The sequence below is a fragment of the Mesoplodon densirostris genome, chromosome 2, assembly GCF_025265405.1.
Source record: "Mesoplodon densirostris isolate mMesDen1 chromosome 2, mMesDen1 primary haplotype, whole genome shotgun sequence".
Taxonomy (NCBI): Eukaryota; Metazoa; Chordata; class Mammalia; order Artiodactyla; family Ziphiidae; genus Mesoplodon; species Mesoplodon densirostris.
The window spans coordinates 96,869,133-96,887,193 of record NC_082662.1 but is presented as its reverse complement, the minus strand read 5'-3'; the positions used below and the strand labels follow the sequence as shown (position 1 = coordinate 96,887,193).

The following is an 18,061-nucleotide window of genomic DNA, read 5'->3' as shown; positions in this document are numbered from 1 at the left end:
GCTGTGGTTAGAGAAAGATGTGGTGATGGAAGAAAGGCACAGAGAAATGGAAAGTTCCTGGCTTTGAAGGTAGAAGAAGGGGCCACAAGCCAAGGAATGCAGGTAGCCTCCAGAAGCTGGAAAAGGAAAGGAAACAGGCTCTCCCCTAGAGCCTCTAGCAGGGAATGCAGCCCTGTCGACACCATGATCTTAGCCCAGTGAGACCCTTATTTACTTCTAAATACAGAACTGTAAGAAAATATATTTGTGTTGTTTTGAGCCACTACATTTGTGGTAATTGGTGATGATTTTCTACAGCAGCATAAAAAATAAATATACTTATTATGCAAACACTGGGAAGGGATACACCTAAGCCAAGGAATTTTGTTCCCCAAACGTTCTCTTATTTTTCTCCTAAGAATAACTGTTGCCTTTTTTTAACTTTGTGGTTTGCCACAGTGTCTGGTTTTACAGTTTTATAAGGGTATTTTCACTATATTCCTCTCAAATTTAATTGAAAAATCTTCTTGATCAGGCCATTGAGCCTCCTACTAAATACATGTTTTCCTGTTCTTGGTAATATATGTACTGATCCCTTCCAAGAACACATATTCTGATACTATAGACCATGGCCCAGCAACTTAATCTCAGCCTTCCTGTTGTTATGTGTGCTTAGTTCTTGATTTCCTACATTCTCTGTTATCTTCCAAATCATAACATTTAGCTATGTCACGAAATATTTTGACTTTAACCCAAATATTCATACTATAAGTTCTGAAAGCACCATTAGTATTCATATAAATTAGGTAAAAATGTGGGGAAATTGCTGGCTTTAATAAACATTGCATGATATTCCAGTGTAGCTTATACATTCACCAGGAAGACAATACATCTCCTCATTAGCCCCACTGGTTCTATGTGTGAGTATTCCTATTTCATTTTCCAAACCAAAAAAGTCACACACCTGACCTATGTCTAGTCTTCTTGGTGCCATTAACAAGTGTTCCATTATTTTCCAATACAGGTTAACCAACCATATTTTGTGTGAAGCACGAAATGTTACTTTCTCTTTAGAAGGTTCAGCTTTATTCTCTGGGATGTGGCTCATGCCTCTTCTCGGATTTCAAAGGGGGTGCATTAAAAAAAAATCTCTTTCTCCTCAGTCTCATTCTTCTGTGGAGCAACCTCAATACTAAGTTTGATTCTGCCTGTCCTCTTTGAAATCTTTTTATTTCTGCTTTCTTTCCTGAATTGCACATTCCATGCTGTCTAAAGTCCACTCATTCTGATGGTTTTCAAGTGTTTCACCTTTTGTCAGAGAGACCAGCTTACATTCATGGTGCACACAATCAGTGGCCCCCTCACGAGAAAGTTCACTAATGAGCCTGGAGTTCTTGATTTCCCCAGCTGAAGACACACAATTGCTTTTGGAGTCACCTTTGTTTCAATCACTTGAATTAGTCTTGTCTCTGATCAAGGGATTTTTAGAATCCCCTAGGTCAACAATTTGATACTCAATAGTGGCCATTCTGGCTGCACTTTCTGCACTATCATTTTACAATTAGTTTTAAACATGGATTCTTACCTCGTTCTTTGACAAATCAACTTGTGCTTGGAACTAACTATTAATAATTGAGATCTTACTATGGACCATGAGCTCCACATTATTTTCCTTGAATCTTCACAATTACCATATGTGTTAGGTCCTAGTATTATCCTAATTTTTAGATGAAAAACTAGCCTTAGGGAGCCCAAGTAATTTCCTCTAAGTCCTGCAGGTAGTAAGGGGTGGAGATGGGATTCAAACTCGGGTCTGTATGACTCCAGAGCCTAAGTGTTTACTCACTTAGTTCTATCCATAGGATGTAAGTGACAGTGTCAGCAACTGAATCTCTTTCTTTATTTTCTATTCCCAAATCCAAGTCCTTTTGGACTGCAGTTCCACATTGCTCCTCTTGCCAGTCCTCTGGGGGACTGGAACCCTGTGTCTGGATCCCTCGGACTCTGTCCTGATACCTACGACATCTCCTCCCTGGCCCCGCTTACCTAAATGTGCACTTAATCCCTGCTCATTGCTGCAAATGTTGCTATCAGCCCTAGTTGACCACTGTGTTTCTTCTTGGTCTTGATTTCTTCTTGCCAGGTTAATATCACTGCCACTAATAATGTGGCCAACCCAAGGATGGGTTCAACTCAGGGCAAGCAGAAGCATGTGTGTGTGTGTGTGTGTGTGTGTGTGCACGCATACGCATGTGTGTACGAGTGCACATGTGATGTGGGGAGTGACTGGGGAGGGGAGAGAGAGAGAGATTGATTTGAGAGGGATTTTTGAATGTATTCATGTATATGCAGACAAAGGAATGATATGAAAAATATTTATCAACCTACAAGCACTAACTACTTAGTATGAATACCTGCTCTAGTACTGGTAACCAGTACCAGCTGGTGCTGAAGGCACACCACTGACAGGTATTACCCTGTTAGTTGCTAGACCTTGGGGGCATCTAAGAGATCCTAGGGAAGGCACTTAAGGACCTTAATGCAATAGCCATTTACCAACTGACAAAAGGATTTCTATATTTTAACACAGAATATCAGTCCTGTGCGGGTGGGTCGAGGAAAGAAAAGAAAATTTCAGAATGAGATAAACGATTGTGTGCTCAAAGGTGTATTTGAAATATGTGAAATTTATATAGTAAATCCAGTCTCACCCTATTCCAGTCTTTCCTTTACAGAGTAGTCAGAATAATCTTTCTAAAACAGAATTTTATCCTTTCCTCTGCTTGAAACGGTATGGTGGATCCCATATGTCCCCTGTATGATGGTCCTCACACCTATTCTCTGATGAGATAAAACTTCGTAGCTTGGCATTCAAGAAACTACAAGATCTGCTCTCTGGATGCTTCTTCAACATTTTCCCTCCTTCTCAACGTACACAACACACACACCCATTACCCTCTAATCATATCAAAACCATTTGCTATTTCTGGAACATAGTGCATTAGCTCATGTAACTTTTTGCCTAAGAAGTTCCATCCTGGAAAGCATCTACTAATACTAGAGTACTCAAACAAATGTCACCTCTCTGGGAAGCCTTACTCCCCATCTGGGCTTCACTAAAATCAGGTACATAGTGCTTGGCTCTGATCACCTTCTAACTGTTAGGAGCTTGTCAGCCTCTCACTCCAGATTGTGAACTTCATGTCTACATGTCCAAAGCAGCTATCTCTCTTTATCCTTTAGCCTCTACTGCAAGCTCAATACCTAATTTATAGTAGGTACTCAAGACATACTCAAGATGTTTTTGGAACCAAGATGGCAGAGTAGAAGGACGTGCTCTCACTCCCTCTTGTGAGAACACCAGAATCACAACTAACTGCTGAACAGTCATTGACAGGAAGACACTGGAGCTCACCAAAAAAGATACCCCACATCCAAAGACAAAGCAGAAGCCACAATGAGATGGTAGGAGGGGCGCAATCACAATAAAATCAAATCCCATAACTGCTAGGTGGGTGACTTACAAACCTTCAGAGTGTAGGTCCTGAGTCCCATGTCAGGCTTCTGAACCTGGGGGTCCGAAAATGGGAGGAGGAATTCCTAGAGAATCAGACTTTGAAGGCTAGTGGGATTTGATTGCAGGACTCTGACAGGACTGGGGGAAATGGAGACACCACTCTTGGAGGGCACACACAAAGTAGTGTGCGAATCGGGACTCAGGGGAAGGAGCAGTGACCCCAGGGGAGACTGAACCAGACCTACCTGCTGGTGTTGGAGGGTGTTCTGCAGAGGCGGTGGGTGGCTGTGGCTCACCATGTGGACAAGGACACTGGCAGCAGAAGTTCTGGGAAGTACTCCTTGGCGTGAGCCCTCCCAGAGTCCGCCATTAGCCCCACCAAAGAGCCCGGGTAGGCTCCAGGGCTGGGTAGCCTTAGGCCAAAGAGCCCACAGGGAGGGAACCCAGCCCCACCCATCAGCAGTCAAGTGGATTAAAGTTTTACTGAGCTCTGCCCACCAGAGCAACAGCCAGCTCTACCCACGACCAGTCCCTCCCATCAGGAAACTTGCACAAGCATCTTACATAGCCTCATCCACCAGAGGGCAGACAGCAGAAGCAGGAAGAATTACAATCCTGCAGCCTGTGGAACAAAAGCCACATTCACAGAAAGATAGACAAGATGAAATTGCAGAGGGCTATGTACCAGATGAAGGAACAAGATAAAACCCCAGAAAAACAACTAAATGAAGTGGAGATAGGCAAACTTCTAGAAAAAGAATTCAGAATAATGATAGAAGATGATCCAGGACCTCGGAAAAAGAATGGAGGCAAAGATTGAGAAGATGCAAGAAATGTTTAACAAAGACATAGAAGAATTAAAGAACAAACAAACAGAGATGAGCAATACAATAACTGAAATGAAAAATACACTAGAAGGAATCAATAGCAGAATAACTGAGGCAGAAGAACGGATAGTGACGTGGAAGACAGAATGGTGGAATTCACTGCTACAGAACAGAATAAAGAAAAAAGAATGAAAAGAAATGAAAACAGCCTAAAAGACTTCTGGGACAACATTAAATGCAACAACATTTGCATTATAGGGGTCCCAGAAGGAGAAGAGAGAGAGAAAGGACCCGAGAAAATATTTGAAGAAATTATAGTAAAAAACTTCCCTAACATGGGAAAGAAAACAGCCACCCAAGTCCAGGAAGTGCAGAGTCCCAGGCAGGATTAACCCAAGGAGAAACATGCCGAGACACATAGTAATCAAATTGGCAAAAATTAAAGACAAAGAAAAATTATTGAAAGCAACAAGGGAAAAAGGACAAATAACAAACAAGGGAATTCCCATAAGGTTAACAGCTGATTTCTCAGCAGAAACTCTACAAGCCAGAAGGGAGTGGCATGATATACTTAAAGTGATGAAAGGGAAGAACCTACAACCAAGATTACTCTACCTGGCAAGGATCTCATTCAGATTTCACAGAGAAATAAAAATCTTTACAGAAAAGCAAAAGCTAAGAGACCTCAAAACCACCAAACCAGCTCTACAAGAAATGCTAAAGGAACTTCTCTAAGTGTTAAACACAAGAGAAGAAAAGGACTTACAAAAACAAACCCAAAACAATTAAGAAAATGGTAATAGGAACATACATATCGATAATTACCTTAAACATGAATAGATTAAATGCTCCAACCAAAAGACACAGGCTTGCTGAATGGATACAGAAACAAGACCCATATATATGCTGTCTACAAGAGACACACTTCTGACCTAGGGACACATACAGACTGAAAGTGAGGGGATGGAAAAAGATATTCCACGCAAATGGAAATCAAAAGATAGCTGGAGTAGCAATACTCACATCAGATAAAATAGACTTTAAAATAAAGAATGTTAAAAGAGACAAGGAAGGACACTACATAATGATTAAGGGATCAATCCAAGAAGAAGATAAAACAATTATAAATATATATGCACCCAACATAGGAACACCTCAATAAATAAGGCAACTGCTAACAGCTATAAAACAGGAAATCAACAGTAACACAATAATAGTGGGGGACTTTAACACCTCACTTACACCAATGGACACATCATCCAAACAGAAAATATATAAGGAAATAGAAGCTTTAAATGACACAATAGACCAGATAGATTCAATTGATATTTATAGGACATTCCATCCAAAAACAGCAAATTACACTTTCTTCTCAAGTTCACTTGGAACATTCTCCAGGATAGATCACATCTTGGGTCACAAATCAAGCCTCAGTAAATTTAAGAAAATTGAAATCATATCAAGCATCTTTTCTGACCACAACACTATGAGATTAGAAATGAATAACAGGGAAAAAAATGTAAAAAGCACAAACACATGAAGACTAAACAATACGTTACTAAATAACCAAGAGATCACTGAAGAAATCAAAGAGTAAATCAAAAAATACCCAGAGACAAATGACAATGAAAACATGATGATCCAAAACCTATGGGATGCAGCAAAAGCAGTTCTAAGAGGGAAGTTTATACCTATACAAGCCTACCTCAAGAAACAACAAAAAAATCTCAAATAAAAAACCTAACCTTACACTAAAGGAACTAGAGAAAGAAGAATAAACAAATCCCAAAGTTAGCTGAAGGAAAGAAATCATAAAGATCAGAGCAGAAATAAATGAAATAGAAACAAAGAAAACAATTGCAAACATCAATAAAACTAAAAGCTGGTTCTTTGAGAAGATAAACAAAATTAATGAACCAGTAGCCAGAGTCATCAAGAAAAAGAGGGAGAGGAATCAAATCAAGAAAATTAAAAATGAAAAAGGAGAAGTTACAACAGACACTGCAGAAATACAAAGCATCCTAAGAGAATACTACAAGCAACTCTGTGCCAATAAAATGGATAACCTGGAAGAAATGGACAAGTTCTTAGAAAAGTATAACCTTCCAAGACTGAACCAGGAAGAAATAGAAAATATGAACAGACCGATCACAAATAATGAAATTTACACTGTGATTAAAAATCTTCCAACAAACAAAAGTCCGGGACCAGATGGCCTCACAGGTGAATTCTATAAACATTTAGAGACGAGCTAACACCCATCCTTCTCAAACTCTTCCAAAAAATTGTGGAGGAAAGAACACTCCCAAACTCATTCTATGAGGCCACCATCACCCTGATACCAAAACCAGACAAAGATACTACAAAAAAAGAAAATTACAGACCAATATCACTGATGAATATAGATGCAAAACTCGTCAACAAAATACTAGGAAACATAATCCAACAACACATTAAAAGGATCATACACCATGATCAAGTGGGATTTATCCTAGGGATGCAAGGATTCTTCAATATATGCATATCAATAAATGTGATACACCATATTAACAAACTGAAGAATAAAAACCATATGATCATCTCAATAGATGCAGAAAAAGCTTTTGACAAAATTCAACACGCATTTATGATAAAAACTCTCCAGAAAATGGACATAGAGGGAACCTACCTCAACATAATAAAGGCCATATACAACAAACCCAAAGCCAACATCATTCTCAATGGTGAAAAACTGAAAGCATTTCCTCTAAGATCAGGAACAAGACAAGGATGTCCACTCTCCCCACTATTATTCAACATAGTTCTGGAAGTCCTAGCCACAGCAATCAGAGAACAAAAAGAAATAAAAGGAATCCAAATTGGAAAAGAAGAAGTAAAACTGTCATTGTTTGCAGATGACATAATACTATACATAAAGAGTCCTAAGGATGCCACCAAAAAACTACTAGAGCTAATCAATGAATTTGGTAAAGTTGCAGGATACAAAATTAATGCACAGAAATCTCTTGCATTCCTATATACTAATGATGAAATATCTGAAAGAGAAATTAAGGAAACAGTCCCATTTACCATTTCAACAAAAAGAATAAAATATCTAGGGATAAACCTACCTTGGGAGACAAAAGACCTGTATGCAGAGAAGTATAAGACACTGATGAAAGAAATTAAAGATGATACCAACAGATGGAGAGATATACCATGTTCTTGGATTGGAAGAATCAACATTGTGAAAATGACCGTACTACCCAAAACAATCTACAGATTCAATGCAATCCCTATCAAATTACCAATGGCATTTTTTACAGAACTAGAACAAAGAATCTTAAAATTTGTATGGAGACACAAAAGACCCCGAATAGCCAAAGCAGTCTTGAGCGAAAAAAACCAGAGATGGAGGAATCAGACTCCCTGACTTCAGAGTATAGAACAAAGCTACAGTAATCAAGACAACATGGTACTGGCACAAAAACAGAAATATAGATCAATGGAACATAATAAAGGCCATATACAACAAACCCAAAGCCAACATCATTCTCAATGGTGAAAAACTGAAAGCATTTCCTCTAAGATCAGGAACAAGACAAGGATGTCCACTCTCCCCACTATTATTCAACATAGTTCTGGAAGTCCTAGCCACAGCAATCAGAGAAAGCCCAGAGATAAACCCATGCACCCATGGTCAACTAATTTATGACAAAGGAGGCAAGGATATACAATGGAGAAAAGACAGTCTCTTCAATAAGTGATGCTGGGAAAACTGGGCAGCTACATGTAAAAGAATGAAATTAGAACACTCCATAACACCATACACAAATCACAGCAAGATCTTTTTTGATCCACCTCCTAGAGTAATTAATGGAAATAAAAACAAAAATCAAAAAATGGGACCTAATGAAACTTCAAAGCTTTGGCACAGCAAAGGAAACCATAAACAAGATGAAAAGACAACCCTGAGAATGGGAGAAAATATTTGAAAACGAATGAATGGACAAAGGATTAATCTCCAAAATATATAAACAGCTCATGCAGCTCAATATCAAAAAAACAAACAACCCAATCCAAAAATGGGCAGAAGACCTAAACAGACATTTCTCCAAAGGAGACATACAAATGGCCAAGAAACACATGAAAAGCTGCTCAACATCACTAATTATTAGAGAAATGCAAATCAGAACTACAATGAGGTATCACCTGACACCAGTTACAATGGGCATCATCAGAAAATCTACAAACAACAAATGTTGGAGAGGATGTGGAGAAAAGGGAACCCTCTTTCACTGTTGGTGGGAATGTGAATTGATACAGCCACTGTGGAGAACAGTATGGAGGTTCCTTAAAAAACTAAAAATAGAATTACCATATGACCCAGCAATCCCACTACTGGGCAGATACACAGAGAAAACCATAATTCAAAAAGACACATGCACCGCAATATTCACTGCAGCACTATTTACAATAGCTAGGTCATGAAGCAACCTAAATGCCCATCGACAGATGAATGGATAAAGAAGTTGTTGTACATATATACAATGGAATATTACTCAGCCATAAAAAGGAATGAAATTGGGTTATTTGTTGAGACGTGGATGGATCTACAGACTGTCATACAGAGTGAAGCAAGTCAGAAAGAGAAAAACAAATATTGTATATTAATGCATATATGTGGAATCTAGAAAAAATGGTACAGATGAACCGGTTTGCAGGGCAGAAACTGAGACACAGATGTAGAAAGAAATGTATGGACACCAAGGGGGGAAAATGGCAGGGGGGGTGGGGGTGGTGGTGTGATGAATTGGGCGATTGGGATTGACATGTATACACTGATGTGGATAAAATTGATGACTAATAAGAACCTGCTGTATAAAAAAAATAAAATAAAATTGAAAACAAAAATAATAAAGAAATACTCAAGAGGATAAAACATTTACTCTTATAATCTCACTGATCTACATACCAAGGATGTAAGGTGCTAGAGCTGAGGCATGGAGGGTTTTGTACACCATACAGCCTTTATGTGGTAGGGCCCTGCTTAAATCCAGTCTTGCAATGCCAGAAGGAAAAATTTGAGGACATTACATTTTTTATATTACTCCAGGAAATTAACACAGAAAAATCAAGTTAGGCCCTTCTTTTGGCATACATTTCCTCTAAGGCTTGATTAATTTTCCTCTCCAATGTCTTTCCCTGATTACACTTCAGGAACCCATTCAGTAGGTCCTATTGCATCAGGTAGTTTACATGAGACTTTCCCTTTGAGAAGGTGTGCCTTCATTTTAAAGTCTCCTCATTCCTTATGCTTTGAATCTTGGTGCTGGTTTCGGCCCTTCCTTTGTCTCTCCTTCTCTCCTCCTGACTGTCAGCCTTCTTTGGACCTCTACATCTAGATGTTCCAGGACTGATGACTTATCCTCTGAGTCCTGGCTCCTCACATTGTTTTTGGGATTCCAAACTCATTCAGACCTCTCAGGTGCTTTCTGGGAACCTACAGTGTGTACAACGTTAAAACCATGGCCTTATCCAGAGCTTATGTGCAGAAGTGCTGCCTGACTTCTAACTATTTGACACTTTTAATGATTCTCCAGCATGGCTGGAGATGCTCACCCTCTAGCTTCTAGATCCTAATCCTAACCTTGGCCTGCTCAATGCCAAATCTCTCAATTATCACCATAGTTCACTGCTGCCCATGGCATTAGTATGGTAGTAAATTTCACTTTGGTTTCATAATATGTAGAAATGTAGCCTCCAGATAACTATACATTCCATAAGTGGCAAATAAAATATTCTGTACATCCCTGGTAGAAACCTGCTTTAGATAGTTCCTGCATGCTGACGATTTTTCAAGTGAAAAGTAAGCAAAAAAACCTCTAGAGCTGTGCTGTCCAATATGGTAGACAAATGTGTCTATTAAGCCTTGCAATATGACTAGTTCTAATTAAGAGTTCTGTAAGCTTTAAACATCTGATTTCAAGGACTATGAAAAATGTAAAATATATCCTTAACAACTTTAACATTAATTCTATGTTGAAATGATAATATTTCAGGGTTTTTTTGATAAAACAAGTTATTAAAATCCACTTCTCTTTATTTTTACTTTTTTAATGTGGATAACAATACATTTAAAGTTACATGTGTGGCTTGCATGATTTTGTATTGGACTGCGCTTTTCCAGAGGCTTTGCCTGGTGGCTCTTTAATATTAGTAAGCTGACTGTGTACAGATAGAAGAAAGTTAATGCAGAATTAAAATGCAAAAAAGGTTATGAATGACAGAAGGAAGCTTCTGCTCAGATTTTAAAATTTCTGTTCCCTGAATACACCAACATGCCACCTGCCTTGACAAGCTTTTAAGAACGCCTGATAATCCTCAGAGAAATGAGGCTGAACCAAATGGCATCTGTCTAAGGCTCACTGCACGGTGCCTAACCTCAGAGGCTTAAAATCAATATTGATTTTCACCATTTATTTTATCCTGGCATTTAAATATCCCTTAGATTTATTACCTTTAGGTTTTTGGTTCAGATTCAGTGATGGGTATGATACAAGGGTGGTAATAAGTTACGCAGATATCATTTAATTTATGAACTCTGGAGCTCCAGGGTAGTTCAAGAAATATATTAACTACATACACATCACCCTTCATTTTGCGGTAAGGATTTCTAAGCTGGGTCCCTGTTGTGCTACTTAATTTATGGTCTGGCCAGGTATATGGATCTGTGTACAGTATTTCAGTATAAGTTTCTCCAGCCATCAGAGGGGACAAAGATGGGCTTCAAAGGAGCCAGCTGGACAGCTGATGGATTGTTCTCTCTCCTATACATAGGCTGAGGCATTATGTAGTTTTTAAAGCTTGTCAGCGGTTTGGGCCTTTTTCTGCTCTGAGAAGCTGCACGCACCGGCCTAGACAAGCAGAATCAGCCATGCTGCAGCAAGCAGAGGACAGCTTCCAGAGTTACTTACGTTGACAGCCGTAGTGCCAGGAATTTCCCGGCAGACACTCATCACACTTAGGCCCTGTTGTTCCAGTCTTACACTCACAAAATCCTGAGCCATTACAACGATCATGGACTGAGCCCAAAGGGTTACAATAACACTCTGTAGAAACAAGACAACACACAGGCTGGAGACAAGTCCGCATGGCTTATAAGTTATCAACACAGGAGTGTTGCTTACTTAAATGCATCACTTAAAGAAAGATGTCCACTAATGAAATGCTTTGGCAAATATGGCTATTTCAGGTCCATTTATTTATTTGCTCAGCCTTCCATGATATCATTTTTATGTTATGGGAGGAAATCAACTGAAAACCTCCAAGGAAATAAGACATCATGCTCTTCACTGGTAACAGATCGTAATGGAGTTTCCATTTGTTAGGGCATTTTTAGATGGTTTAATGAACGCAATGAGAATCCTTTATATATCCTTTATATATCAAGGATAAATCAATATGCCATCAGTGTAAAATCTGTTTTAAATTATTCAAATGAGCTTATCGGTTACACTCAAAATTTGAGAACTGCTGAACATTGTTAAAGTGGAACATGAACGCACTTTGTTCATTCAAAGTAAGTTTTACTTTATGATTTGGGATGGTGCTTTATATATATATTTATACTATGTTGTGATGAGCCTTTAGATATTGTATCTGCTACACATGTTAAGTTAGTATAGCTTTTATGCAACCTAGATTAACAATCATGAAAGAAAAATGAATTTGTAATCCTAAATAAATTTCAACATAGGCATAATATGAGACTTGTATCATTATCATGTCTATGGACAGAACAATATAACTTTGTGTAATAAAAAGTAAATAGAATAATTTCTTGATTCCTCACACATTATTATAAAGAATATTTTTACTTCTGAAGCTCTGTTTTTCTTAAAGCCTGAATCAGAAATAAGAATTCCTTAGGTTTCCATTAGCTTGAAAGGTAACAGCAGCTAGTTTCCAGCTTTTGGAATTTGTAGGCCAAAGTTACTTTCTTTGTAATCCCACTGTATAATACTGGGCAAGTTATTATGCCCCTCTGTCTCTTGATTTACTTTATTTTAAAATGGTCCCATTAAGAGGTTTTCATGTCAAAAAACCAAATAAAATCACACCAAGCAACTAACCAAGCAACCAACTGTGAGAAACCCTGAGAATTTTAGTTTAATAACTTTAAGTTTAGCATCTTAGATTGGCAATGGAGATTCAGGGTTTACTGTTAGAGAGATCCCGAGGTTTGGTTCTGTTTTTGTCATAGGGACTAATCAGATAATTTCTTCAAAGAATGTGAAGTACCTTAGAATCATTATTTATTTCACGTTGAGTAAGTCAATTTTGAAGTTTAGCATTCTTAAGATACAAACATTTGTATGACTAAGAGTAACATACATAGGTAAAAATAAGACCAAATAAAGTTGAAAATGCTCTCTCCTTGTCTGGACTGATTTGCACTTAAAAATTGGAGTTTTATTTTAAATTGGCATTTTCTATTTTAATGTGTATATATACAGAAGTTGTTTAAAACATTTTTAAATAGCAATTTTGTTGTGGCTTTAAAGATACACACACACACACACACACACACACACACACACACACTATAAGTATATACCTATAGCAAGACTACTATAATATGTTTCTTACTATTTAAAGTGTATAAGTTGACAATGAATCACCAACATTTCGTAAGCCGGGGAGTAGAGTTACATCTGGCCAATATGAATCCACATACTGTCCTAGTCAATTAGCCCGTAACAACTGATGAATATAAGGTTTTAGATGTAAAAAAAAAGTAAACAAAATTTTTAGAAATGTGGAACATCTAAACCACGGTACATCTCAGTGGTTGTCATACAAAAGGTGGTAAGTGTAATGTTAGTCAGGAAAATAAGTGATAAGGAGAGGTGGGGTCTACACTCCACATTACATACAAATAATTTAGTTTAAAAAATATCATTTCTGGAACGACAGTCAATGGTAGATGTTGGGGTGATGAGGATGGCCTTGGAGAATTATATTTTATTCCATGAAACTAGGAAGAATATGCAGGACTGTTAGACTAAAAAACAACATGAAATACTTTTGGAAGTCTGATTAAAAAGTTATACTACAATTGACTTATAAGTATTAGAAGTGTCTTATGTTTGCTTTGTTTTATAGAAGGTACCTCTGATTACCTGATCTTGGGTTTCCAGGGGAATGAAAACAATAATACATCATAATTGGAGCTACGTTTAGTAGCAACTGCTGAGCCCTGCATTTCATTCAGATGTCAAGATTGTTATCAGGGATTATTAGCAGTGATTACCCAAGGTCACAAGCCACATATCCTCTAGCTTCCTGCTTAATGTTCGAGTTTATATGAAATGGAAGCATGCAAGGATGTCATCTTCATGAAATTGCTGCATCATACAGGCTAATTACATGCATCTTTGGAAACATGGCTGGCTTGGAATTTGTATGAAAATGGGTAAATTTACCAGGAATCACAAAGCAGTGATCACTGTGACAACATGGAATAGCGTGCATTTTATATTTGCCATAATATAAAATGATGCAAATAGTTTAAGACATCTATTTCAACACAGTCAACATTTTGTCAAAGATATGTGCTGTTCCCTCATAGCTAGGGCGGTGGATTTCATTGCCAATTGTTAAAGAAATGGCAAAGTGCCTTTTTTCCCCTTAAGTTTAGAGACGGCTTAGATGAAGTTCAAATTTTCAGGGATTAGTGCCTAATTCGGTGAAAGTGAATTGGGTAAATATCCATTCATTTTCATTAGTGCTTTCTATACAAAATGGCATTAAAATTAACTCTCAATTACTTGAGGTGTATCCTCTCAAATTTAATTCTCAGTCCTGCTGCAAGCCCTTTGGGGAACTTAAATGTAAAAAATAGAGAAGAGGTTGGTGCTGCCCCATATGGCAAACCTTGGTAATGGAGCCACAGGCTTCCAGTGGCCTTCAGAGAGCAAACCTCAGCCTCAGTCTCATGCCCAGGCAGCCTGACAGCTCTGCCCTTGGCCCCTCCAGTGGGAAAAGTGGAAGCTATAACTCTTTTAGGAAACTTTCCTACATTTATAGAGACCAAAGACAAAAGATAGACCGTACGTAGCATATACCAGCTAGCCAAATTTTTCAGTTCATTCTTTAAAAACAATTTTACCCCTTAGGAAAAGAGCAACAATTTAAGGAATTTTGGTATGTGGAGGTATACTGTAGCTAATTTTTAATGCTATCTAAAAATACTCATCTTTGTGTTTACCTATATCCACTTGGTTTGAAGAGTACAAAATACTGAATAGGGATATGTTTACCTCAATAATATAAAATCCTCTCCAAGATTTATAACTTTAATTAACAAAGTTTCTAGAAAGGGAGAAAAGAACTGTGTTTAATTTTTTTAAGTAGAAATAAATACAAGAATGTATATTAAGCTTTCCATTCATCTGTATTTTACATGATTTAAAAGACAAAAGCTGAATGGCAACTTCTTATCTGTGGATAATCAAATATGGATTTATAACAGAATTATGACTCTTAGAATTAGATAGGAAGTGCGGATTTTGTAGTTCATAGATTACTTTAGAACAGGAAAAGGGGAGGAATTCATTAGAATAGAATACTCTGAGTAAAATATATTGGGATATTGCTAAGTTACCTGCTATGAGAAATTTTATGGAATAAAATCTTTTCTTTTAAGGTCTTTTTCTTTGATTTATTGAAAATAATATGAAATTGATATTGCAAAACATTTACATCTTATTGTAATGTTTTGTATTTTGAAAAAACTGATTAGCTTTTATTCCTGTGTTCCTAGTGTTCCTATTTATTTTACCTTTTCACTTGTTAACATATTTATAGTATGACATTTATATATTTTTACAAATGACATTCAGCAAAATGTAACTGCATTCAAAATTCAGACAGCTATGTGCCTTTTGGTTTTTATTAATATTCTCAAATCTTTGTAACCCAAATGTTATAAAGGCAATTGAACTTCTGTTCACAAGCTCATAGTGGAATTGCTGCTGTCATCCTAAAAACATACGATAAGTAAAAGTCTGACAAGCTTAGCTTTGCTAATTGTGTCAGGGTAGTTGGGAGAAAGCGTTCAAAAGCTTTGAAGCCAGGAAACTAACTCTTTACTAAAGCTGTATGATTTGGGTCCATTTGCCTTACTTTTCTCAACTAGAAAATAGGGGAAATTATCAGTGGAGTACTTACCACCATGGTTTTGTTAATGAGGATTAAGTAAAAACAAAACAAACAAACAAACAAAAAACATACTTGCAAGTCAGTTCACAGTTTACCAAGTGTTTCTTGTGCATCCCATATGACACCAATTTGACCAGAAGTTTTCAGCGACTTACCTAAGGCACACAGCTATTAAATAGCAAACTGGGACTTGAACCCAGCTCTCCAGCCTCTAAGTCCAGGGATTTCTCCACTAATTCACAAATAATAAGGAAGCACTTTGAAAAATAGAACATACTATAGACATAAACAGTATTATAAAAACTTGGCCCATTTTAACTGAAAAAAACTTGTCCAGCTATTTTAAATGACACTTGGCAAATAACTATATAACCTTGACAATCCAATCAGAAAACAATGATCCCATAATTGCAGATTGATTTGATTTCTTTTTTGATGAAAAGATCATCTTTCATCTTTCAGCTTGTGTACTCTATCTAGTCTTTATGTGAAAACATTGGTTGCCTATATATTACCTATTGGTGTGGTAACAGATACATATGTACCCTTCACCATTTTGAATATATGCACTTCTTCAAAGTACATTACGAAGTGAAATTCCATTTCCTATTTCTTATTTTTCATCAGCTCCCTTTCTTAAAGATAGGTTCTACTATGCAAAAGGTAGGAGAAGCTTTTTTGGATGTGAAGGGCACCTGGTTCTCTCCAGTTGACATGATCAGTCATCACAGGGGGTGGAAAGACTGCTCAAGGGAATCCTGTGGCCCCAGTTTTCCAGGGCTCATGTACTTTGGAAGCTAAGAGAATTAATTGCCTTGAATAGTTTTGAAAAATTGCTTCTCCTTTTGAGGGCTATAGGAAAATTCAGTAAGTGGAATTTCATTACTATGGATGGAAAAGTCAGGCAAACTCCTACATTACCAATTGCTAGTGGCTTTTAATTCCAAATGGAATATTTTAAATCAATACTAATTGATTACCAATTATTTACAAAAGTTTGTGTCCTAATCTCATATCTATAATTAAAAACCTTATAATGAGTTTATAATGAGTTTTTTGAAAGTTGAGTGTACAACTTAAGACTTTAAAATCAGGTTGAAATGACCAGGTGTTAAGATTTCATGCAAAAAAAAAAGAAAGAAAGAAAAACAAAAAGAGAATTACTTCATCTCTTAAACATGACTTTTCAGCTCATCATCTTTAAAGCAACAATTAGACAAGGATTCAAAATACATCCCCCAACTATGATTTCAATCAGCACAAGTGAATTCTTTAAGTCTACCACAAGGATGTTTTCTCCATTGAGAAAGTTCATTCTGGCTCAGCTGTGGTGCAAATCACCAGCCTCTCCACCTTAAATAGCTCCCCATCTCGTGAAAGGCACAGAACAATAGCTGAAATTATAATGGAACTGACCTATGCACACATTCTCATCGTCCAGCTGTGCAGAAGCATTTCTGAAGTAGCCCAGCCTGCATAACTCACAGTGCTGCCCTCTAGTGTTGTGTTTACAGCTCACGCAAATGACTGTATTTAGCAGATCGATATAACTGCATCGATTGGAGTGGCCGAAGCATTCACAATCTTGCAAGGAAGAACAGAAATGTATACAGAGTGTATACAGTCGCAGAATAACAGCACACTACATGCTTGGATAAAATGAGAAGTGGAGAAAAGATGGCAGAATGGCATTACATGTATGTGATTCCACATGACACATGGTGACCGCAGGTGGTTGTGACTGGCATGGAAGTAGCATTTGTTTCAGGCAGGAGAGAAAGATTGGACATTTAGAACATGATCGGAGAGTGTTAATTCTTGGCAGACAATATGAACAGAAGCATTTGCAGGTGTACACCTTTTAAAATTTGGGAAGACTCTGTTTCCATTGATGCAAAAGTCTAATTTTTGCACATTGAAAACTTCACTGTCTTTGCATCACTCCCCTCATTTTCTCTTCATATTTGCAATCTTAAAAAAGAAGGAAGGATGAATGTAGGCATCTAAGGCCTGCGTCTGCCATCACTCATGGCTCCTTCATTTAGAGTCTTACTAACACTTGTGTCAAGACAGTAACTCAGTCAGAGCTTCACAGAAGAAATCATGGCAAATTTAATAGGGATCTAGACAACTAAACAACTCTTTATTTTTGTTTTTTCCAAATGGTAAGAGGAGAAGATGACTTCTGTAAGCCTTTCATCAGGCCAAATCTGCATGTTTGCTTATGTGTGAGAGAGAATACAAAAAACGGGGAGATTATTGGCATGAAAAAAGTGCTCTTAAGATTTCCTTTTCTTGCAAGTTTCAAGCTAAGTCTGTTACAAAAGAAGAGTCAGGCAGCTACTGTACCCTCAGATTGCTTTTCCTTTGTCTCCCCAAAATGTTGGAGGAGACTCTGAGGCTTAGGGGTGATGGTGATAAGAACTAGACAAGGAGACTTAGGGAAGGGTGGAGAGTGACTAGATTGTCTCTCTTTTGCACCTCAACCAAAGCAAGTCATTAATCTAATTCAACCTTTTTAAAAGAAGTAAAA

The 18,061-nt window shown here is 37.5% G+C and overlaps 1 protein-coding gene across 2 annotated transcripts in view; it reads right to left on the bottom strand.

The window, feature by feature from the left end:
• NTNG1 (netrin G1) overlaps nucleotides 1-18,061 on the bottom strand; it is a 365,432-nt gene that overhangs the window by 38,454 nt on the left and 308,917 nt on the right. The window contains exon 5 of one of the 2 annotated variants that reach the window (XM_060085936.1): nucleotides 11,280-11,414. The exons of the other annotated variant lie outside the window; for it this stretch is intronic. Coding sequence (XP_059941919.1) covers nucleotides 11,280-11,414 — 135 coding nt within the window. The remainder of the gene's footprint in view (nucleotides 1-11,279; nucleotides 11,415-18,061) is intronic. 2 annotated transcript variants of the gene reach the window in all.